Source organism: Lagenorhynchus albirostris, chromosome 12, assembly GCF_949774975.1.
Source record: "Lagenorhynchus albirostris chromosome 12, mLagAlb1.1, whole genome shotgun sequence".
Taxonomy (NCBI): Eukaryota; Metazoa; Chordata; class Mammalia; order Artiodactyla; family Delphinidae; genus Lagenorhynchus; species Lagenorhynchus albirostris.
In genome coordinates, this window is record NC_083106.1 from 16,445,075 (window position 1) to 16,470,394 (window position 25,320).

Here is a 25,320-nt window from a genome sequence, read left to right on the forward strand (position 1 = left end):
CCGTAAGTCTGAAATCGAGGTGTCAGTAGGGTGAATTCCTTCTTGGGGACTCACAGGAAGAATGTGTTCCCTGCCTCTCTCCTAGATGCTGGTGGTTGCCAGCAATCATTGGTGCTCCTTGGCTGTGACAGCGTAACTCCAATCTGCCTCCAACGTCACATGGCATTCTCCCTGTATGTCTCTGTCTCTGTGTCCCAATTTCCCTCTTCTTATAAGGACATCAGTCACATGGATTTAGGGCCCAATGTGACCTCATCTTCATGACATCTGCAAAGAGACTATCTCCAAAGAAGACTGCATTCACAGATTCTGGGGGTTTGGACTGCACCAGGTCTTCTGAGGGACCCAATTCAATTCATAACACCATTCAGAACTGCATTTGTCACTCCTTTCCTACTAGTCAAATTTTTCTACTATACAATTATACCAACATGGTCTCCATCTCCTAGGCTGTCATTTTTTTCACTCTTTCCTGTTAAAGCCAAGCTCCTCAAAGCAGTTCATATCTCCATTTTCCACCCAGCACCCCTCAAATCCCAGAAACGAGGCCTGTCCCTCCTCACCCCATCCATACCAGACTCTTTGACCTGGTTCGTTCACCTTACTCCATTTTCTGGACTCTCACTTGGAAGGAAGGTCAGGCAGAGACTCCTGGGTTCACCCTTATCAGCGACTAGCCACCTACTTAATGTATTAGAGTGGGCCTGTTTGCTAGCCGGTCCTTCCCACTAGACTCTAAACTCCTTGAGGGCAGGGACTGTGCCTTCTGCAGCCTTGTAGTCTCAGCGCCTAGTACAGAGCCCAACACAAATTTGGGGCATAGTAAACACCTCAATAAATGAATGGTTGTCTATATACGGTCATTTAGACTAAAGAATACATCCACCGCAGAATCATGTGCTCCCACAGTCTTTGCCTCTTTGAAACCTTAAAACGCAACTAGATTATAAAGTATTAGACAGCAGGGGATTATTTTCAAGTTTTATCATGTCCTCCTGATCCCTAGCACAAAGTAGTCACTCATTAATTAATTGATACTAAAGGGAAATTAGCTTCTTGGGGGTGGAGAAGAAAGACTAACCTTTAATGAACAATTGTTCATTGCCAGACACTGCTAGGTGGATATAAATGTCACCTCAATTAATATTACCACTTATTCATTTGGAGGTTTCCCAGCATAATAAATTGTAAACCCCCTTCTAATGAACCCCTTTAAAAACAGAATTTCGAATACTAAATTACCTAGCACATCACTTTATATACAAAAATAACATATAAGTATTATATGTCAAAATACATTTGCATACAAATGTAGACATGAGTAATATATCTTAACCCTCAGTATACCATCAGGATTCCCTGGACTCAATTTTAGTGTTTTAGGTTTTTCTGGGGTTTTTTTGAGCAGTTCTAACCATTTGTATGGATTAATATTTCTTGACTTTATTCTTTCTTGGAGATGTTCCAAAGAGAATGTACTTTTTTAAAATAAAGAGAATAAAACTCATCCTACCTTGTAATTACCATATAATAGGTCCATATAATTATATAATAATAATAATATGTAGTATGTAATATAATATAATTACCATGTAATAGGATCTACTAGCCTCTTTTAAAAATTTAAGATCCATTATGGAATCTTAATGATTTTATTTTTCCTGTATCTTGAAATGCTTTGCTAGTTCATCATCTTAAAATAATTGCCTACCAACTATGCATTAATTACTCCCAACTATGCTTTAAAAAGACTAAAGTAACAGAAAAATGGAAGGATGATGGAATAGCTTAGAACTACACTGCTGTTCAGTGATGACTGAAATGTTTTATTCTGTGTTTTTCAATACAGTAGCACTAGTCACACATGGCTACAAAGAATTTGATATGTGGCTAGGGAAACTGAAAAAGTGAATTTTTATTTTTTGAATTTTAATGAATTTAAATAGCTACATGAGCCTGATGGCTACTGTACCGAACAGTGCAGGCTTAGAACGATTCATTAGGGAAATAAATTGTCACTATTTCATCACTCTTCATATTTTACTGTGCTGCCTAAAGTGTTACATCTTCTTTACAAAAGATATAGCAGAAGACTGGAGATACCATCTTTGTAGTTAACTTTCTTTTTTTTTTAAATTTTATTTTTAATTAATTTATTTTTTGGCCATACCGTGCGGGTTGCGGGATCTTAGTTCCCCGACCAGGGATTGAACCCGGGACCCCTGCAGTGGAAGCGTGGAGTCTTAACCACTGGCTGCCAGGGAATTCCCTGCTTTTAACTTTCACTGACCAGAGTGGAGATTAAGAACGTTTCATTCCTGCCTATAATGACAAAGAGAAGAAAATCAACGGAAGGAGAGGTTTCCCAGGCGTTAGAAGAATCAGAGACAAATGCTTAGAGTCAGAGAGCAACACTCAAGACCCTGATGATGATGATGATGAAATGAAATTAGTCATGAAAGTGAAACCTCAGACCATGAGTCTTCCAATGATGATATTCTAGATTAAATCTCTCAAACTCAAGAGTCTATGAGGGAACAATATTTTTTTCTAAGGACAAAAAGAAAACATGGTATTCCCATGCAGTTAGTCATCCAGGGGAAGGACTTCATCAAACATTATTTTGCAACAAAAACCTGGACCATGCCATTTTGCTAAATGAACATGGGACAGTCTTCTTTCACCTTTGATGATGTTTGTACACCAAAATTTACTCTGTAGACAGTATGTAAATGAACAAATGCCGAAGGTGGGTATGTATAGAAAGGTGATTAGAAAGAAAAAGATGAAAAAAAAATCTCTGGATTGGTATTTTTAAAAAGTTAAAAAGGTCCATTGGACCCAACAGTAAATGGTGATGACTATTGTTTTTCTGGTATTACACTGAGACTTTGTGTACTGTACTAGTTAAAGTACTAGAGAACTTATATAAAAGGGTAAAACTCCAGAAATAAGGTAAAAAATTGTTGTCTTTACATTAAATTAGTAATCTTGGAATGGTTAAAAGCGTGAACCTTGGAGCTACATACACAGCCTTGGGCTGGGATCCCAAGTCCAATTCTTAGTAGCTGGCAAGTTACCCAGCCTCTCTAAGATCCGGTTCCCTCATCTGTAAAATAATGGTTAAATAATTACTTCGTCTTCTATAGAGTTTTATAGAGACTAAACTTCCATGCGAAGTGCTTAGCAGAGTGCTTGCCACATAGGAAACGGTAGACATCAGCGATGGATAGTGATTTTATTTTCCTTGAGTTGCTTAGGCCAGCTCTCCTTATCTATCGGATCTGGGAACCCAACATATGTGAAATAGTAACTGTATTCTATCTGCTACCTCCAGAATTTATCATTGCCGACGCCAGCAGCTCACATCAGGGACCCACATCCTAGGCGAAGTGAAGCCAGGAAGGAGAAGACATCACCTCCAGAGGTCAGGCTGCTCTGCGTGGGGTGGACGGAACCACAGGTGATGCTGCAGAGGCCAGAGCACCTCAGGCTTTTCAGCCCAACTTTAATCTTCTCTTACACAGTATTTCCCCACCACCACCACCGCACACACCCTGATTTTTAGATTGAGCAAGTATTACTTTAATAAACTCAAATTTACACAGAAAATAAGGAAATGAGTAAAAGCCTCCTGAAGTCTCACCATCCGGAGTAAACATCATCCTTCCAGGCTTCTCTCTGTACACACACATATACAAGTCTTTAAGACATAAGATCACACTATACTGCTGCTTCATGCCTGCTTTTGTACCCAAGAATATCTTTCTCATTCATTCAACAGCAATCTCCATGTCAGTCTCAGTAGGGTTCTAACCTTAAACCGCTAAATTTTGTGTACACACAAAGCGGTCGTAAAAAGTGGTCGACAAAAGAAAATATTAACATCCGCCTTTAAATAATGACTTAGATCAAAAACTGGGATGAGCTGTGAGGTTTAAGTAGATTTGAAAAAACAAGTAAAAGTCAGAGGCATTTGGTTCTTTTTCATGAAAATACTGGAGAGAATGAAGACCTGGGCTCTGGACGTGCTGTGTGGCACACACCCCACTCTCTAAATGGCTATTACTTGTGGAATGTGAAACTTGTGGAACGGAATCTTCTAATAAAATGAGAACTTGCCTGTAAACCTCAGTCCGTACGTTTTCAGGGTTTAAAACCTTATTTCATCTAGATCACAGCTCTTTCGATCTTGGCATCAAAAAGTTATTTCTGAGCGCTAAACAAATAGGAAAACTGTGGACCTGGACTCAGTCTTGCTTCTCACTGCCAGGCTGGGGGTTCACTCAGGAGGCCACACACGTGTGAGTCCTTATCCCCTGGGTGCCACCGTGTCCCTGAACACACCAGTGGTCTGTAGATTTACATAACCGAGGCTTCACCTCGGGGGACACTTAAGGGACCTTCACCTGGAACCCTGACCTCATCACTTCTGGGGTTTGCTTACACCCTGCCAGAATTAATGAGCATGGATGAAAGATGTTAACATACCAATATTATTTTTACCTATTTTTATATTCTTCTTATTATTTTGGCTACTGCTTAGAAAGTTGAGTGTTTTTGCCACTCCACCCCTAGATAATCAGCATCGCTTGGGAGCTTGTTAAAAATGCAAATTCTCAAGTCCCACCCTGGACTTACGGCATCAGACACTCAGGGGTCTGGGCCCAGCAATCCATGTTTTAACAAGCCTCCAGGAAATCCTGGTGCAAGCTAAAGTTTGAGAATACTGGCCTAGTGGAAAGAACCTGGGATGGGAGCCAGGAGACCCGATTCAGATTCCAGCTCTGGATTCCACGGTTCAGTTCAGTGAGCATTAATGAATAGTCATGATGTGCCTCTCTGTGTGTCGAGGCTAATGCAAGGATGTGAGGATGCTGAGATGAGCTACATGAAGTCCTTATCCTCAGATGGTGTCTAACCCTCTATATTCCCTTGTTTCTCCTGGGTAGGGGCTACCTTATGGTTATTCTTGTTTTGTTTCATATTTGTATTCCTAGTGCCTGCAGCATCGCAGGCACTCAATACATATGCAGTGGGCCAAGTGGTAACCATTCACCACTGTGATAAATACCACTGTACCATTCATCAATAATCTTAATGCTATTCCAGTCTAGTTAACACTATCCACCGTTTATTTAATGCTTATCGCATGCCGGGTGCTGAGTGCTTTTCATATATCAGCTCGTTCAATCTTTTTACATGTCCTGTACTGTGGGTCTTATTTTTAACCCCACCTTGTACATCAAAAAATTGAGGCCTGAAATATTAAGTAATTTGTCTAATGTCATATACTGATAGTGGTAGAGCCTGAGATGAACCCAGAAATTCCTTATTCCAAAGCTCATGGTCTTATATGTGGTGGAGTTCTTCTTCAAATCCCACAAATGCAGAAGCCAACTTTAGGGTAAATTTCCAACCTCTAAGGTTACTGGTTGATTATCTTTTCACTATGTACTTACAACCGCACTTTGCAGGCATCACCTTAAGTGGTCAAAGAGTGTCTGTATTTTTCCTCATTTTTCAGTAGACTGACATTTGGTTTTCATTGCACTCAAGAAAGTAGAGAGCGGCAGGGGGAACTCCACTAATACTTCACTGGACTGTTCTGACCCTTAAAAGTCAGACCAAAATTGCTGCTAAGAACAAAAGTGATCGTACAGGCCAGGCCACGGCAGACTTGCAAGGGCACTGGCAGAGAAGGCCGGTTCCAGAGGGCTGAGCCTTTGTGGAGTATCCCCAGTAAGGCAGGCCATGGAGAAAGGGCCAGAGGTTAGGCTAGCCCAAAGCGTGAAGACATGAGGAGGCTGGGGTGTGGACATCACATCACAGTCCAACATGGAGAGTAAAGGCAAAGGAGGCAGCAAACAGGAGACGCAACCAAAAGTCTGAAGTCAGCTTGAGGCTCCCGTGCCTGGGATAGCTTCAGCTCCTGATGAAATGACGCCTCTTGCTCCCTCACCGTTTAGGCTATCTTTGTGCGCTTCCTTTTTCCACCCACTGTTAGTCAAAGATTAACTTGACATCTGCTACCTACTATTTTCTCGTGAACAATTCAGGGCCCGGAGGGATCTGGGTGGGGTTACTGAAGGCAGTAGGTACTGAGAAAAGGAAAAGGGGATTTATACCACAAGCAAAGGTCTTACCTTACTAGGAGGGGGTCCATGGTCATCTAAGTAAGTGGAATTTCCTAGGAAAAAAGAAGAAAACGTTGATGAATTAACAGTCTTAAACCCCAAATGAATTTAAAGCAAAGTCATTGAAAATAAGTACTCTAGATATATTTCTATTCAGACAAAAGTCCCAAAGGAAAATGGGTAATTAATCTCCAGTTTGGTGGGACTTTGCTGATACCACCAGGCTTGGTTAACAGTTTCAGCAGTTACAAACAGTCTACCCATGTGGGTACGTATGCACACGGACATACACATGCAGAAACATGCACCATCATTCTCCACCCAGTATCTGTTGAGTTTACTTTAGACCAGTGGTTCTCAAACTTCAGCGTGCATCAGAATTACCTGCAGAGCTTGCTAAAACACAGACTGCCCGGCCCTGAGGTTCTGATTCAGTAGCTCTGAGAATTTGCATTTCAAGCTCCCAAATGATGCTGATGCTTTGGGTCCTGAAACCGCACTTTGAGAACCACTGCATTGTTTCTCCACTTTGTCGCGATTGTCAATTTCCCTTCATCTTTTAGTCTAGCTTGCTTCCGAAGCTCGATTTGTCTTCCCTAACAGCCACTTAGTGGCATGGGTGTTTTTTCAGAGCGCGTGGTTATTGTTTCCTGATGAATAAAGACTCAGGGGGATTCTGACCGGAACTAAAGCTCATTGAATTCCTTCTCTGCTAAGTGTTTTACAGGTACTTATTCACTTAATTCACATATCAGAGGTCAGTTAGAATTACCCCTATTTACAAAGAAGAGAATAGAGGCCTGGAGAAATCCAGTGGTTTGCTGGCAGCCACACAGCTGTTAAGCTGCAGAGAGGAGGGAAGACTGGTTTTTCCAGAAGGTGCCCGGGCATCTGCTCATCTGAAAAGCCCACCTGGAGTGTTGCCATCTCCAGCTTTTGTGCAGCCTGGGCGCCAGCAACATTACCAGCTGGCCACACGTTTGAGTTTGATCGTGTAGGGGAGCCAATGATGTGGTGAGTTTAGGGGAAAGTGAAGATGACCAGACTTTCTAACAGAGCAAAATGTGGGAAATATTGAAAGCAAAAGGAGGCTTATAGAAGACAGTAGATTAGGGAATAAGGTCAATGAAAGGTGCTTTTTCAGGAGAAAGCAAAGTAACTTAAGAAATAGGAATAAAAAAGGGAAGCAGAGTTTAAGCCAGGGACAGTTCAAGTGGGGAAACTTATCCAAACGTAATAAATAAGTGTATTTTGGCTTATAGATTTTTTTTCCATACTGAGGCCTCATCCAACCCCTTTTTCTTCATAGTCTTCTGATTTATCACCCACATGATGTGCGCAATGACTGTACTCTGGCTGTCGGTGTAAGGCAGAGGGAAAATGAGGTCCAATTTTCATGTACAAGACACTCACACACAAACACCTGGAATGCTCGTGACTGGGTTATTTTCAGTAACCTATGAAATGTGAACATGAAGAACAATTTGTAGTTCTTAATTATTGTGCTGCACTCCACTGGGAACACACATGAATAGGAAGTCGATCTATATCTGACTTGGTAAAGAGGACGTGCGGTGAAGAATTCAGAAAAATGGTTGCCTAAGTCTAGAGAAATCCTCAGAACGAATTCCACCATAATGCAGTCAGGATAGCTGCAGAGGGTCCTGTCTGCTCATCGTGTGAACGTGTCTTCCCCAGGAGGGATGTGAGAAATCCCAACACACTCCAGCATGTTCTCCAGGTATTCACCCCAGGAATCAAAGGGAGCTCAAACAACTAAATGTTTCTAAAATAGTAAAAGTTTCCATAAACCAAAGTTCCCAGGAACTCCTTAAAAGGAATGATCTCAATGCCTGACTGCTACCTCAAACTCCAGACATGGGTAACCCCTGACTCCTTAGCACCTCAGCCTGGATGCTTGGATGTCTGCAGGCATCTCACACCTCACCGTCCAGACAGAACTCTTTACCTGCTCCCCTTCCATCCCCCAAATCGCTGTCTCTCCTGTCTTCCTCATCAGGTTACACAACACATCCCTTCCCCAACAGGCTCCAAAGCCCAGAGTCATCCTTGATCCATCCCTTTCCCTCACCCCATCCGTACCAACTCATTTGCAAGTCCTGTTGGCTCAGCCTTCAAGATATTCCTCTAATCAGACCACTTCTCACCAACCCCTCTGGGCCACCTGCGAGAGCCCTCTCTTCACTGATCACCAATTTTCTCCCTTACCACACAGCAGCCAGAGGGATCTTTTAACCTTACTAATCTGGCCATGTTGGCCCTCTGCTTAAAATCTATTTCTCTAAGAACAAAATAATCAATTCCTTACCATGGTCTCTAACCCTGCATGACTCAGGCCCAGTCCCCTGCCACACCTGACACCAGCACAACAGCCCTCCCTCTGCTCCAGAACAGCCAACCTGTAGTCAGCTAGGAACCTTTTTTTTCTTTTTGTGGTACACGGGCCTCTCACTGTTGTGGCCTCTCCCGTTGCGGAGCACAGGCTCCGGGCGCGCAGGCCCAGCGGCCATGGCTCACGGGCCCAGCCGCTCCGCGGCATGTGGGATCTTCCCGGACCGGGGCACGAACCCGTGTCCCCTGCATCGGCAGGCGGACTCTCAACCACCGCACCACCAGGGAAGCCCTAGGGACCTTTTGAATGGGCTCTTTCCTCTACCAGAAAAAGCTCTTTCCCAACCCCTTCACTCAGGCTCAGGTCAAATGTCCCTGCTTTCTCAGCTCTTCCTTCCTTCCCTCTCTCCCTTCCTCCCTCCATCCCTCCCTCCCTCATCCTAAAACATCACTTCTTTCTGCACAAAGAAAGGACCAGGGCTGACCAGCGTTGGCACTTGTGCCATAGACCCCATCGTTACCGCCACCAGCAGATCCCTGAGCTCCCATCCCCAGCTGTGTTCCTGCGGTTTATTAGAACACAGAGGCTATAAGCGCCTCGCACTTGTAGCAGAGACACGAAAAGGGAAAAGAAAAGCTACACAAATAAAAAGTATTTCTTTAGCTGAAGACAGCAAGTTTTGATTCTCCTAGGGTATAACCGTGTTATTTTTTGGTGTTTAGGTAGAGCTTTTCATCCTAGGATCTTACACTTTCCGAGTGCAAAATAAACAAGATTGTCAGGATTTTCAAACCTGAAGTTGGTAACTTGTGGGCTGTGGAGATCAAAGGATGAGCGAGCCGAGCGCTCTTATCAAAAGGAGCTCCCAGGCATCAAAGAGGCTTCTTGCTGCACCGTCTTAGGGAGGATTCTACGGAAGGTGTCAAGTGGTGGGGAAGGGAGATCAGGCCCTTGGAGCCTTTGAGCTTAGAGCTCACAATGCAAATTCGAAAAGAAAAGGCGGAGGAGGGCTGACGAGGGTCTGGGGCCAGGAGAGAGGACAAATGCTTACCTGCCACCACTCTCCACTGCCCTGCGAATGTCCACTTTTGATACCTCCGTCTCCGATCCCTGTCATTTTTGGAGGCCTGGAAGGGTGTATCATTTCATTTCTTTCCAGAAACTAACCTACACCTTTAGAGCTCTGATTTCAGCCTCCTCTTCGTGTCTCAAGTCCTTCCTTTGGGGATCAAGGATTACAGTATCTTGTCAAGTTAGAAAAAAAAAAAGAAAGGCATATACCCCACATGGGTCCACTCCTACCATCAGTCAAACTTTCAGAAGGGCCTGTCTCCAAACTGCCAAGAAATCACTAGCTTTGGCTGGCATGGAGATAAACCTCTAACAGAACGTCAAGCCTGTGGAATCTGCTTAGGTGGGTGCAGGAGGCAGGGTGGTTACTGATTTGAAGCAACACTCCAGTCCTCTGAGCTCTACGCACTGGTTTATATCCTGATGGTGGTAGTGCTTACATGGCTCTATCCATGGGTTAAAACTGATCGAGTTATACACCAAAACCACCACCAACAAAAGACTCGTGGTTCAATGGTTTTAAAAATGCCCTCCCTGGGCTTCCCTGGTGGCGCAGTGGTTGGGAGTCTGCCTGCCAATGCAGGGGACGCGGGTTCGTGCCCTGGTCCGGGAAGATCCCACATGCCGCGGAGCGGCTGGGCCCGTGAGCCATGGCCGCTGAGCCTGTGCGTCCGGAGCCTGTGCTCCGCAACGGGAGAGGCCACAACAGTGAGAGGCCCACATACCGCAAAAAAAAAAAAAAAAAAAAAAAAGCCCTCCCTAGAAGGCAAGTGATCTCAGACTAAATTATGACACATTCTAAATCTCGCCCTGCCCACCTAGCTCTTCCTGGTGGAGACCTCCCAGCGAGGCTGTTAATATAACATGAAAGATCATATGTGAATGTGCAAAGATGTTAGGTCCTAGCACATGGGAGTTACTGTTTGTGCGCTTACTAGAGCAATGATATGAAAAACCAGATATAGTGTACCTAGATGAACAGGTTAAGTCTCACTTTCACAGCAGAGCATATCCCCAAGAAGCGTCATTTCACTCTGAATACACTGCTTTACCTCCTCAAAGTTTCCCGTATACGTATCTGGAGAAGTGAAATAAGCTCATAGGTCACTGTAAGGAGGACATGAGGGTAATCTCAGTCTATGAAAAATGCCTAGAACAATACCTGTACATACTAAGCACCTGGCAAGTTGCAGCAGTACGAGCTGTACTGAGTAGCGGCAGCAGTGCAAGGCCACCCCTTCACTGCCTCTCCATCCTCCCAACTCAATGGTCTTCCAGCCCCGCTGCACATTCCACTGCCTACAATAATTTTTAAGGAATGTGGATGCCAGGCGCCAGCCTCAGCTATTCCGATTCAATTATCTGGGGACAAGTCATTTGACAATTGGGATTTTCTCGAGTCCTTCAGGTAATTCTAATGTCTGGCCAAGGCTGAGAATCACTGAGCTAAAAAAAAACGCAGCTTAAATTTCTTAATTCAGGCTGAATCTCATTTTCCAGAAATAAAAAGTAACAGATCTTATTCAGGCGGATCTTAATCAGAGGTCACCTCCATCATTTCTGGTGAGAGATTATACAACATGAGTTTCCCGTCAAAGGAGGATCGACCTGGTAGTTCCAGTGAGCACCTGCTCCAGGGGGCCGGGCCGGCTCTAGGCACAGAGATTACACTTTAAACCACATGGGTTGCCCAGACCTTTCTGGGACTCCACAGATCTTTTGAAGAATAATTTTCTGAGCTTACACGTTCAGAACATATTTGTTCCTGCACAAATACGTTCCTGTTCACATATATTGTTCTGCTGACCCTCCTGTTTCATGGTAGAAAAGGGGATAAACGCATAATTCTCCCTCTGCCCAGAGCCTCTCCAGACCCCACCTGACTTAACAAATAGGGGGTGTTCCATCGGTCTGAGAGACACCCATGTTTGTTCCCTTGAGGGAACCACAAAGATCTAAAAGGAAAAAGCCTCTAGAAAATCTAAAGCACAGACACTGGCTGGTCCAAGCCCACTGAGGCCACCTGTCTTTCCAGGCTGGGGGCCTGGAATGAAGCGGAGGTGAGGGGACCTGGCCAACACAGAGGAGCCCACTGCCACTCCCATGTGAATCCAACAGAGACCAACACAGCCAGATAAAGAAGAAACTGCCAGAAGCACTGACGTGAAAGCACTGATACTGAAGGACTACTGAAGAGAGTTACCAATGTGCCCTGTACTTTAGGTAGCAATAGTCACTCTAATGTAAGAGGAAGAGTTGAAAGGAGCCCCAGGGGAATCATTTAATGGGTTCAGGAAGACACTGCTAATAGAAGTGACCATCGCTGGTAACAGGGACAGAAGCCCAGGGGTGGCCGAGGGATTACTGTAGGAGCCAGAACAAAGAGACCTGGATTCAAACGTCAGTTCTACCCCTTACTGGTTGAGTGACCTTGGAAATATCACTAAATTTCCCTGAGGGTTAATCTCCCATTTGCAACTGAGGACATTAATAACAGCACCTAAGTAACAGGGCTGTTATGAAAATGAAACAAGACATGTATAAAGCACTTAGCATAGTGCCTGCCTGGTACATATTAAGCCCTCAGTGAGTGGTAGCTACTTCCTCATCTTATATTACCCAATTGTATCCTTCATATTCAAGTTTGTAATATTATTTATTATTGAGGAAATCAAAGAGAATCCTCAGGCCAGGGGAATAGTTTATTGTATCAAGAATGAATATTACTATAAAATAACTATTTGATATTTTCTATTACTTTCCAATACTGGCTTGATATGTCCTCCAAAACATACAAAAATTCTTTCCCAATTGTCTGAAGTACCTTTAGCGATGCGCAAATGAACTTAGGGACCCTTCAGGGGGTGTAATTTATTCTTGACTCTAAGTCGTGCATTAGCAGATCTATTTTTGTCTGAATTGGTCCCTGAAGAATAAAGCTGTTTTAATTCGAATTCCTCTTATAGAAACCATAACATGCATTAGTGTCAATGTCAAAAAAAGCCGCCTCTACACTGTCACTTTTGATCAAACACCAGCAATTCTCTTCAGACTCTTTCTTCCAGGGGCCCTTTTAAAATCATAATCATAAGCAATTGAAATCCTTTCTTTTTTTATTCAGAAGCGGGCATTTCACACAGGATTTTGGTTACCTACAGCACAGTCATGTGGCTGCATCTCCCCCCTAGGGTCTGGGTCTCTGATGAGACACTGTTAATGAAGGAGGATAGAAGGCAGCACTGCAGTCCCAGCTCGGTCCTTGCCAAAAAATTATGCTAATGCCACACTTGCCACCATTAACCGCGGGTTACGTTTCCCTAAGAGGCATCTGTCAGCGCACAGCAGCCATGGTTAACAATGAGGAGTTTGTGCACCGCGTCAACATCTCTAATAGCTCCACTTCTTACAATTAACGTAGCCCCAAGGACGCTGTAATGGAAGAGAACTGCTTGCACAAATTTATTTAAGCCTCAATAAAATTATATTCCACTAAATTCAAACAAATGGTTTTGTTAACCCTCAATACTTAAATATATTTACAAAAATACCTTTAAAAAAATATTGAATGTTCCACCCAACCAGTTAACAAAGGCGAAAAAAGCCTGAAAAAATTTTCTTGAGACTAAATGATAAAAATGAGCATTCCAGACTGTGAGAAAAAAATCCAAATTGTTATCAATTATGATTTAGAAAGTGTCTTCCATTTCTAATTAATTTTAAAAGCAAATGAATGCTTTTCTCTGTGTATTTCAGGCTCAAACCACTGCCTTGATTTTTAATACCTCGCTTTTTTTCCCATTAAATCTGAGTATGCATTATAGGATGTCGAGGGTATATTTGTAGAAGGAAATTACTTTTGAAATCAAATGATCAGTGCAACATTGCTGTGATAACAACCTGAATATAAATATGAATTATTGCCAAATTAGCTCAGGAATTCATCACAATTGTATTATATGATATATGCAGGTAGGAATAAAGTATCAAAGCGAGATGGAATCACTTAGGTTTCTGTTTCACTCCATTAGCTTTTCCTCTCAAAGTAATTACTACAGTCAACTGATCCCACCTTTGCGACTCTAATACACCCATTAACAGAGCAGCCCCAGCCCAAGGCTGAAAACCCCAAGGCTCTAACCTGAACCCGATAATCTTCTTCTTCTATTAGGACCTAGCCACCATGAGGACGGACACTTTCCAACAGATGCTTACTCCATGAAGCACCCCTAAATGTAGTGTAAAATGTAGTGGAAGATGGGCAGGACGAAGATGACTAAGAATCTACGCTGGGAGAAACAAAATAAGGCCAAAAAATTCCATACCTTCCTTATCATCCTCGATGGTTCACATCAATGCCGACCTAAGCTCTGTGCTAAGCACTCGACAGACCTCATCCCATTGCGTTCCTACGACAACCTCTGAGACAGGACTTCTATTATCCCCATTTTACAGCAGAGGACACTGAGGCTGGGGGAGGTGAAGTGACCCGTACCACCTCATCAGCAGGCGCTCCTGGATCTGAGTCCAGCTGCCTGACTCTGAAGCCCTTTTGCTCACCACACACTCCCTGCCTCGCTCCGAGATTCCAGTCTGGGAGCCACAGGTGCTTTGAGATGCTGAGCCTGTTAGCTCTCAGGGCTCCTCAGGCTGATCAGTCTGGGGCTACTCAGGGATGAAGCAGAGAGGGGTCTGAGCTCTCTGAGCAACACCCAGGCAGGATACTCACTAGTTCACCCATCAAATACTTCTCAAGTGCTTCCTCCGTGCCGGGCACTGTACATGGGGATATAGGCATGAGTCAAAAGATATGATCCCTGTCTGTCTTAGTCAGTTCGGGCTGCTATAACAAATTATAGACTGGGTGGCTTAAACAATAAACACTTATCTCTGACAGTTCTGGAGGCCAGAAGTCCAAGATCTGGGTCCATCGTGGTCCAGTTTTCCTCCTAGCTTGCACATGGCTGTGGTCTTGCTGTGTCCTCACATGGTGGAGGAAGACAGTTCTGGTCTCTTCCTCTTCTAATTAGGATACTAATGCCATCATGGGGGCCCCATCTTCATGACGTCACCTAAACCTGATACCACATGAAGTCCCCACCTCCAAATGCCATCAAATTAGGGGTAGGGCTTATATGTAGCTTTTAGGAGTGTATAAACAGTCCATAGCACTAGCCCTCTGAAGTCTGCAATAAAAATGGATGACAGACATTAAACAAATGGTTATAAAATAAGTATTCAGTTGTGTTTGTGATGAGTCTTCTAAGAAGTAAAGTACAGGGTGGTATGAGAAGGAACAACAGAGGCTCCTTAACTCAAGGAAGAGAAAGAGTAGGTCAAAGAGGATGGTGAATCTAAATTAAGGATGTCCTGTGACCTTGAAATCAAGACCCAAAGATAAAGTCTCATTTAAGAAGCAAAGGGAAGTTTGCGCAAAGATTCCAAGGGCTTTGGGGCGCATCGGAAATGAGCTTACGTGTGTCTGGAGCTCTAATATTCTCATGCATCTTCTCAGCAGCCCACACCCCCATCAACCCTGGGAGGTCAGCAGGACAGAGTGAGTGAGGGTCCCTTTCCACAGGGAAGATCTGAGCCCAAGGTCACACATCTGGAGGTGTCAGAGCCGGACTTGAACTTGGGTTCAAGCTCATAGGAACCCCAGTCCGCGCTTCCTTAGGGCTCTATGCAAGGTGGGACAGTGGGCAGATGGGAGAGTTTCCTGCGGCTGCCGTGTGTGCAAAAACGACACCACTGTGAGTCTGGAGGAAGGCTGAACCCAGCATCCAGATGGAAGAACTCTGTGAGGTCTAAGTAGGAAAACACCATGGGAAAGTCATTAGCGGGCCTTGGTGATGTCCTCTGAATGAGATAATTCTTGCTGAGTTATGGATCACTACTTTCTGAAAGACTGTGTCAAAGCATACATATTTTTTAATGGATAAAAAAAAGTATGTTTCTAGTTCTGTCTGCTGCTTGATGGGTTTCTGGGCCATGGCCTGAGGCCACTGGTAAATGAGCATCTGTGTCCTCTATATTCTAAATGAAACAGTCATATGTTTGACAGAGAATTACTTGTCACTTGCCAATTCTTTTCATGCTGTAGGGAAATTAGTATGAAAGAGCATTCTATGGGGTGTTTCAAATAAACTGCACTAAAATGATATGCATACAAACAAGAGATTTGAAGAGTTGCTCATAAATGCTGTTCGGATGAAATGGATTTCATGGCGAAGTCAGTCTTACACAGATGTTGTAATGCAGACAGAGCTATCCCATCTGGGATTATACTTTCATATGAACGTTCAAGTAACACAAGGAAGAGATCATAGTTTCTTGTTTATTAGGTCTTCAAATGTAAAAGAGGATTTTTAATAGAGCAGCAGAAATTATTGATGTCATTCAGAACAGTAATCCTCCCGAAATTAACTAGCAATCGAACATATGAGCCTGGCGGTGTCTATTTAAAAAGAGTAGGCTTCAATAAATTCAACATTGCTCCCTTTTCTATCATCTCTCTAGTTCTATTTTGTATCAGATTTAATAGGATTTAGGTGAGATTTTGTGGTTCATGGAACTATAATATTGGAAGATAAAAGAGGGTTCTTATACCACCATATGTTACTCTGTAGGCACAGATAAACACCCCTCCCCCCAAGTAGAAAAGGACAAACAAATCAGTAAGTGCCTAAAAATCAGATATTCTTTGCCAAAGAAGAGCTGAAGTACAGAATGCAGGAGAAAGGATGTGGGCTTTGCAGCAAATCAGTCCAAGGTGGCAATCCACTTATTGAATGTGACCTTGGGCTAGGTCTTGAAGTTCCTGGGTTTTAGTTTCCCCACAGGAAAAGTAGGAAGAATAAAACTTACCTGATAGCACTGGGGGGATTAGAATTACATTTATAAACTGCCTGGCATGCATACAATAAAGTGTAGCTCTGATGATTATATTTAAAATAGAGCTAATTTAAAGACACGGTGCGTTAAATAAAACCTCTTCCAAGTAACCACATACATAAACATCAGTCCCAGCACTGAAATATGCATCTCTCATTATGCACCGGAATGGCCTGTCACTGTCTTCCTCCACAATTTCCAGGATTTATGATGGGAGGTTATACCTGGGCATGAATGAAATGTAATTTTTTAAAACCTGGCAGAATTTGGCTATTCATATGGTTGCATTATTCGGAAAGATAAAGTATACTGGAGGTCATAAATACTCTCTAGCACACAGTAGATTGGTTTCTTTTCTAGCAAAGTCTTAATCCTGCCTTTCAACAAAATGAGCTGGGGAGGTGTGCTTTCTTATATCCAGCAAGAGGAGTCTTTCTTAAAAGCCTGGCTGCCTTGAATTCATCATAGATCTGGAAATATTAATGGTCTTTCAAAGTTACAATGAGTCACTCACTTTTCTGAACCACTGAAGGACTGAGTCTGTGGGTGGAGACAGATATAGAACTTGGGAGCAAAGACCAGCATGAGCTCTGCTGGAAGAAAATTGGAGTCCTTCTTTCCAGCAAAACAAACAGCTAGTTTCCTGGTTTTCATGCTCATGAATTCCAAATATACGCAAGCCTACTTAATATCAATTTGCTTATTGGAAAATACTTCTTAATACAGTTTTCCCCAAGAGCACAAAGCACCAATCAAATGAATGCACGTCCACCCAAAGTAACTTAATTGTAATGGTGCAAAGGGAGCCTCTGCTCATCAAGACAGAACTTTCAGTCTGAAGAGTCGTCTGAAGTGGAATGGGGCCTCGGAGCAGCATCCTTCCAGAGGCATTGCTGAAGCCATGCTGACAGACCCTGCCTGGCGTCAAGGACAGGATGCCTTCGCTGGATGGAAGGAGGTGCAAGGCGACCTCTCGACCTTCCTTCCAATTCTCAGATTCCCTGAAGACCCTTTATGGCAATGAGCAAATGAAACTGCTCATCTTTCAAAAATCACTTTCTTTATCATGTAGATTTCAATCATCCATGTAAGTGTGAATAATATCAAGAACAGAGATATCAATGATATCAAGAAGACATTTTAGGGCTTCCCTGGTGGCGCAGTGGTTGAGAATCCACCTGCCAGTGCAGGGGACACGGGTCCGAGCCCTGGTCCGGGAAGATCCCACGTGCTGCGGAGCAACTGGACCCGTGGGCCACAGCTACTGAGCCTGTGCTCTAGAGCCCACGAGCCATAACTACTGAGCCCGTGTGCCACAACTACTGGATCCCGCGCATCTGGTGCCCGTGCTCTACAACAAGAGAAGCCACCGAAACAACAAAGAGTAGCGCCCCCTCCTCGTCGCAACTAGAGAAAGCCCATGCACAGCAACGAAGACCCAACGCAGCCAAAAATAATAAATTTTTTAAAAAAGACATTTTAACATGGGCACGACTCTTTCTAGCACAGAATTTGACATACGAAATGGCTTTTTCAAATTTATATATATATATTTGAAACTTCAATATATATACTGAACTTCAATCCTGCAAAAGAAAGGTAGGAATGGAAGGGAAAGCTGGTGAACGAAAACTGTGTTTTTCTTTTAGGAACAACTTTATGCCAAGCAAATGACCTAAGTGTCACAGATTTTTCTCTGTTGTGAATGCCAGGCAGACATGTCCTGATTTATGCCCACTGAAGTGGTAGGAACTGGGGCTGCATGAGGATGAGACAGTCTAATTTCAAGACAAAGGACTGAAGTTAGAGTTGAGTACGGGAGAACTGAAAAGTTCTTGTTAAGGATTTTGTAGCTACGGTTTTACGAAAGAAGCCATAGGCCAGGCAACAATAAGAACAAGACTCCAGTTTGTCTAGAGGCCTAGAACACTTCAGACTCAAGCAAAGCCATTACAAAGATGAAATTTAAAAATCATGCTCTTTGAGAGCTGTGAAAAGATAAATCATAGGAGGGTATGTGAATGCTTTTCTACGTAACTGAGAACAATTGAAGAAATCACTCGGCAATGGAGAAATATATTTCAAGACAGTGCAAAGAGGCACGGGAACAAAAATAATTTGTAAGGATTATAAAAATAATAATGTAGGGTTATAAATAATAGGAGAAATTGAATATGCTAATGAAACTGTGATGATGAAAATTAGAAATAGAGAATTAGATGATACTAGCTAATAGAAATATAAAGCGCTGGAAAATGGATTTTTAGGTAGGGATGTCTTGATCCTTTCCTGAGGTACAGAAAAGTAGGAAAGGAATAGAAAGGTACAGAAAAGGTACAGAAAAGTAGGAAAGTAGGAAAGGAAAGTAATGAATATTTATTATGTGCCAATCACAGATTGTACATCAGGCAAATCATTACATATAGCTCTGCCATTCAATCTTCAGGTAGATATTGTTTTCTCATTTTGTAGATAAGGAAACAAACCCTCAGAGAGGTCAAAAAACTTTCCTGAGAAGGAGCAACTAAACAAGGGCAGGGCCAGGACGGAGCAGGACCAGTCCACTTCCAGAACCCTCGGCAGATTTTTCTTGCCACTCAGACCCACCACGCACTACTGGCTCTTCTGCCTGCCTACCTCCCGTAATTTAATAAAATCAGGGATTTTACAAAGTCTTTCAAATCCATGAAAGAAGTAAGGTTGGGGGCCCATCATAGGTTTTTAAAAATGTTATTTTATTTTTTAATTACTACATAAAATAACTAATGTTGTCATGGAACATAGTAGGAAAGAACTTTAAAACTCATCTACACCACACATATATTCTAAAGTTCAGTAAATGATGTCGCACAAAGCTGTACATATATGTAAAAGGTATTTGTCTTGGGAAGATATTTGTCTAAATTGAAAAGACTCATTCTATTTTTAAATAAATTCCACGCACATTCCCTAAAACACTTAAGTTTACAAAACCTTTAAGTCAAGTTTACAATGGATAGTTTTTGTTGTTTTCTCATGTAAAGTGTTTGTTTTGTTTTGTTAATGCCCAAGAGCACACATTTAATACTTGGAAAATCCAGGATTTCTTTTTGCCACTAAATCTCATTTGTATCACAAAGACATTCATTAACTGACTGAAAGCATGAGAATTACATGGTCAGATTTTCAACTTAGATAAATCTATGGGGGAAAATATGGGAATGGATCATGTTAGCCATAGGAAGATCGGATGAGAGGCAGATAAAATTCTAGGTGAGAGATGACACGGGCCTCGCCAAAGGCGGTCTTCACCTAAAGTATTTTATCACCACTTTTTATTCATCTAAATTTTAGCCATTCGAGCCCCACCTAACTTCTTCCATTAATTCTATTTTTTTAAACTCAGCTACACTCATTTGTGTCTTATCTGAATTTCCACTATTGGGGCGAGGGCAGGGGGAATATTTTTCTACCTTTAACATCTATCCTCTCCACCCAAGTGTTGCCCATTTACACTGTGCTCTACACCATCCACATATTAACCTCATTAATGAGGAGACAGAACCTTTCTACCCCCACCCTCGCTCCTTGTCCCCCCTGATAGTTCTATTCTAATGCAACATCTGTCTAAAACTTTATTATACTGACTGCTCCCCAAGCATGGTGATATTCAAACCAAGATATTTCAGGAATAACCTTTTCCTGAAATGAAACACCAGGACAAAACCAGTCTCATTACTAACATGTTAGACAGCATAGCACAGTGGGGAGAGTGTAAGTAACTATGAAGAAAAGCACATTTAGACAAATTGTAACTCTCAGTTCTGCCAGAGGAGAAGAGAAAGCGTGGGCAAGAGCTTTTAGAGGAAATAGGACAGCCTTGAAATAGACTGGGTGAGTTCCTCCCCAGCCATACATGCAACATCACATCAGCCCTCCATGTCCTTGCAATGCCCAAGTCCATCCCCTAATTTTGAGATCCCACAAAGCAGACTCAGTAGTACAGAGGCCAGTGACGGGCTCCAGGCCACACGGTGGCAGAGGGGCTGTACTTGGAATGCTCACTGAAGTGTTTCCAAGTCCTATTTCTATAATCCAGTCAAAGTGGTCCTATCCTGAAGACCAGGATCTTATACTGAAGACCACAGGTTTGCTTTTATCTAAAAATTTTGTTTGTTTGTTTTTTGATAATTACCTGCCAGGTGTTATCAGACTTAATCATGTATGGTACCTGTTAGGGAATAAAGAAAGGAGTTTGTTACATGATGAAAAAGTTGCACATTTTGGTCCTTATGTATCTAGCAGAGTAGAAATTGTTTCAATGTCACACCAAGGTTTTGGGTATGCAGGGGACATGGCAAGGGTGGCCCTGGCAGTAGGAAGTGTTAGCAGCACCCAGCAGGTTCCCACTGGAGGACAAATGACTTTGAGAAGACGGGCATCCTCATTCACTGAACAGATGTTTACTAAAATCCTAGGGCGGGCACTGTCCCAGGTGATGTGCTTCTGACCCTCACCAACCATCCGCTGTAGAGGGATAGAGACAGGGTCCAGGCAACCGCAACCAGGTGTGACAAGTGGAAGGATGGAGAAATGCAGAGAAGTAACCAAGTCAGGCTTGGAGGGCTCAGCAAAGGCTTTCTGGGAAAGTACTATCTGTAATCCAACGAGAAAGGTAAATAAAAATTAAGATATCAAGAGTGGTTGGTGAGAGAGAAGAAGCACATTCTTGGCAAAGTGAACAGAGTTCTCTGAGCAATTCCCATCTTACATGCACTGGAGACAATTTCTTATGCTTCCAAAGTCCTGAATATTATGATATGAACATTTCTTCATACAAATGGATGAAGAAAAAATGGGTTTAGTTTATATAGGGACACACAGTAATATCTATTTCAGTAGAATCCCTGGGTTGAAAATCAATAAATTTGAGGATAGGAGCCTCAGTGTAACATAAACAAAAAGACTCTTTTCCTGTGCTCTAACAGTTCAAACATACATTCAGTTCCAGGACATGCACCCCAGGCCTTGGCAGCAGAAGGGTAAACAAGAGATTAGCATTTAACCAAGCACAACATGTGTTTTTAATAGATTCGGTATAATTTGTTTATTTACATGGACTGTCACTTTTTCCCAAAGGAAAGATCAGTAGACTTTGTCTACGTCTGTTTCTAAACATTTTAAACACAATGGTCCTGCCTCTGTTTTGCTTTAGGTCCTTTCTTAATTACAACACTGGCATTTATCACAGATTCATAACATGAGTACAGTTAAAACCGTCCTTTCTGGAGAGAGATGAAAGAATCTAGTTGGTGGGCTTGATTCTTTTTGCTGCTAACTAAAGCAGCACCAGCCATCATCCCAGGATTCCTCACATCTTGTAGGAACAAGAGTAAAAAGTCATCATTCGAAACTTTTCCCAGCCCCACGCAGCGTGTGCCTCACTCTCGAGATCTTGTCAGGGCCAGCTCCAGGGTCAACACCACGGGCAACGCTTGTGAATATCAACCCCTCGGTCTCTTCACTTGCTGGGCCCTAAGTGACCAGCCAGCGAGCTGGAGGGCTCCTCCTGGCTTCTCTCATGCCCTTCCTCGTACTTCCACATTCCATGTCCACATGACGTTTTCAAAGATTTAAGAAAATCTGCACATGACCAGCTGTTCTGATAATTCTATTCCCAGATGTCTCCTTACCTTAAGAAAGCCTAGTCACAATATTCTTCTAACTTCTACTGACTACACTGATGGTTTGGATCAACATATATTGACCATGGGAATTCCCCAGCGGTCCAGTGGTTAGGAATCAGTGCTTTCACTGCTGTGGCCTGGGTTCGATCCCTAGTGAGGGAACTAAGATCCCACAAGCTGCTCAGCTCGGCCAAAAAAAACTACCTATCTGCCTACCTATCTGTCTAGATATACACACCATGAAAGACCTCCACATAACCTTACTGGGTGGAAAAGTTTACCGATGGCCTTCTTAGGATGAATAAATTCTCATTCAAGTGTATGAGTATTACATAGCTATATATGCATAGATATTTGCCTGAAAGGGTGTTTAAATGTTAATGTTCATTTTTTAGTAAATAAAGCAATATCTGTGAGTGACTGGATTTTAGGGGATTTTTACCTATTTACTTTATAAATTTCTGTGATGTTTGAATTGTTTTTATAATGGGAAGGTTTTATTTTATTGTCAGTAAAAACCATAAATAAATATGTACATGTAAAAACTATAAAGTTTTACATAGATATATTTATAAAAACCATAAATTTGTATATATGTGTGCCGATATTTATATATTTATTTATATGTATAATCACACATATTTATTTATAGTTTTTTTTTTAAAGTAAAGTAAGCCAGGGTAATCTGAAGGGGCAGCTGGCTAGACTGTCCCCAGGCTACATTCCAGCAACAAATGGTGTTAACTGTCCACAACAGTAACTGCTTCTGCAGATGTGCGGGAGGAGTCAGGCCAGCTCCAGCGGGGTCCACATGGCAGGTTGAGCCTTCCTCTGCTCTCACTGCTGTCTCCCCCATCAAGTCCTCCGTACAAGGGCAGGAGGCCCTGAGCTGTCTGCTTTACAGGGATAAGTTCCGGAATGGTACAATGCCATTTCAAGGCCGTTTTGATATGGTAGGCTTCAAAGGAAGAAGGCTCTGCTTCCCCTCCAGCCCAGGAACACCCCAATGCCATGCAAGTCGTCCACAGGGTGTCTATGGATGGATCGAGCAGAAAGTCATCCCTGGCTTCCGAATGTGTCTCTATGGAAGGACTCTTCAGGGCAGGACAACAGGAATTGGGGTGGGGGTGGGTGTTAGTGTAGAGTCCATGACACCGGCCAGGCCACACTGCTCTTCAGGAACTACTCACCTCTCCTCACGGTTTCCCCCCCCTTGGCTGCTCTATAATCCTTATGTCAACCTGGAGACCACACTTCAAGATACCCATTGAGACTTTCTGTAGCGCTCCAATTATTCCTGAAACTTTGGGGGGTGGTTTTTTTAATCCATTTGGGAAGCATTTTATATTGTCCTTCAGAATCATAATTAGACCGTTATCGTCGTGTTTATTGCTTTTAAATAGTGAAGTATGGGTTGTTTCTTAGATTGCTTGTCCTAACCCAGAGGCTTGGACCAGGCTGGAGGGAGTGTGCTTCTTTGGTTTGTTTGTTTTCCTTAAGCTGGAATGCACTGGTTTGTCTTGGAGTCTTTTGTTGATTCTGCTTCTTTAGTGTTGGTAAGGGTGGCCATGGCCTATGTGTGAAAACAAATTCCTCAAGCCTGGGGAGAGTGTGACAGTTAACAGCAGAGACTCCCTAGTTCTGGCTGCTGGAGTTTGAATGCTGGTTCCACCATGGACCAGCTGTGAAGCCCCAGGCAAGCTGCCCAACTTCCTTGTGCCTCTTCTGCCTCATCTGTACACTGGAAATAATAATAATACCTACATCATAGGATTTATCAAAGCATAATTTTGAAAAAGTTAAAACACCACTCTCAAGAAAATATAAAGTGAGCATGAATGAAATATTTATTTCACTCATTAATAAGAGAACGACCAGGAGGAGAACACTGCTGTCAAAGAGAATAAGTAGGGCTGGTATACATATACTTTGGATTTTTTTAATAGGTGGTTATGAAGATTAAATCAGTATATATATTTTTTACATAGATATATACGTGTATATGTGTGTATATACTATATATACTATGCTGAGTAGAACTGTACCTAGCACATAATAAACCCTATATAACTGTCACCATTATTAGTATTTTGTAACTAAAATAAAATTGCTCTTTCAATGTGCATCCATCAAAAGAAGATTTTTTTTTGCTTTCAATGGAAAGTGCCTAGAACGTGGCAAAACTAGTTTCCAAATGTCTATTAATATTGTCTTTTTTTTTTTAACTAGAAGAGATAAAGACACTGTTTGCCATTTTGTTGAAATGATTCATTCCTATACTTGAGGAAGGAGGTTATACAGCTTACTGAGGAGATGAATTTTGAAACAAACTTTTTTTTTTTAAGTCTAGCTATCTGACCTTTCCTTTCCCAAAGTTTTCTAAACAATTAAAGGATTATAATAATGTTTCCCAAAAGTCGGGAAATGAACTTTTGTGCTTGTTTTAAATTTGGAAAAACATTTAGGGCACTCAAACTCCTTAGTGATCAAGGACAGGCAGAATAAATACCACACGGTCAAGGTTGGACGAGGCTCTCCTGTCTTCCTTGACCGTCTAAACTCTCCAGAGCTAAGGGTTAAAGCCTGAACATCTTCCAGGTATCTTTTAACAAGTAAAATATTTTGTTTGCACTGCTCTTCTTTATACGTGTGACTTACATTTTTAATCAAAAATCATCTCCCCCAAAGTATGGCAATTTAGTCTTTTTCTGTGTTTGATCTGAGTCAATCATTCTATTCCAGATAAGCAAATTCATTGCCAAAGAATCTGGCTTCCCACACTGGGGGGACAGGCATCACTCTGCCAATCTCTCTCCTTCTTCAATCCATGGCAAATCTCAGAGCAGAAGCTCTGTCCAGTAGCAGGTCATAGAAAAGACTCAATTCATCTACCCTGAATGAACCCACTGAGAAGTATTTATCCAGACATCACTTCATGTTTTCCTATCCATCAGGACAATAACTGCAGATAATTTATCCAGAACAGGGCCTCTCTCTGTTGGGGTAATGTTGGAGCCTCTGAATCTATTCATTAGAACAGTAAAAACATTTAATGCCCTCTTTGGATCAAAACAACTATTTTCCTCATAATATCTGTATTTTTCTTTTTTTATAAAGAATTTTAATTGACCATCTGTGGCAGACACACTAAGATGGCCTCCCATTATCCCTACCAAGGTATTCATGTCCTTGTGTAATCTTC

The 25,320-nt window shown here is 42.4% G+C and overlaps 1 protein-coding gene across 3 annotated transcripts in view; it reads right to left on the reverse strand.

Annotated features, from left to right (window-relative positions):
• UST (uronyl 2-sulfotransferase) overlaps positions 1-25,320 on the reverse strand; it is a 288,527-nt gene that overhangs the window by 171,013 nt on the left and 92,194 nt on the right. For all 3 annotated transcript variants that reach the window (XM_060168301.1, XM_060168299.1, XM_060168300.1), the window contains exon 2: positions 6,147-6,190. In XM_060168301.1, coding sequence (XP_060024284.1) covers positions 6,147-6,190 — 44 coding nt within the window. The remainder of the gene's footprint in view (positions 1-6,146; positions 6,191-25,320) is intronic.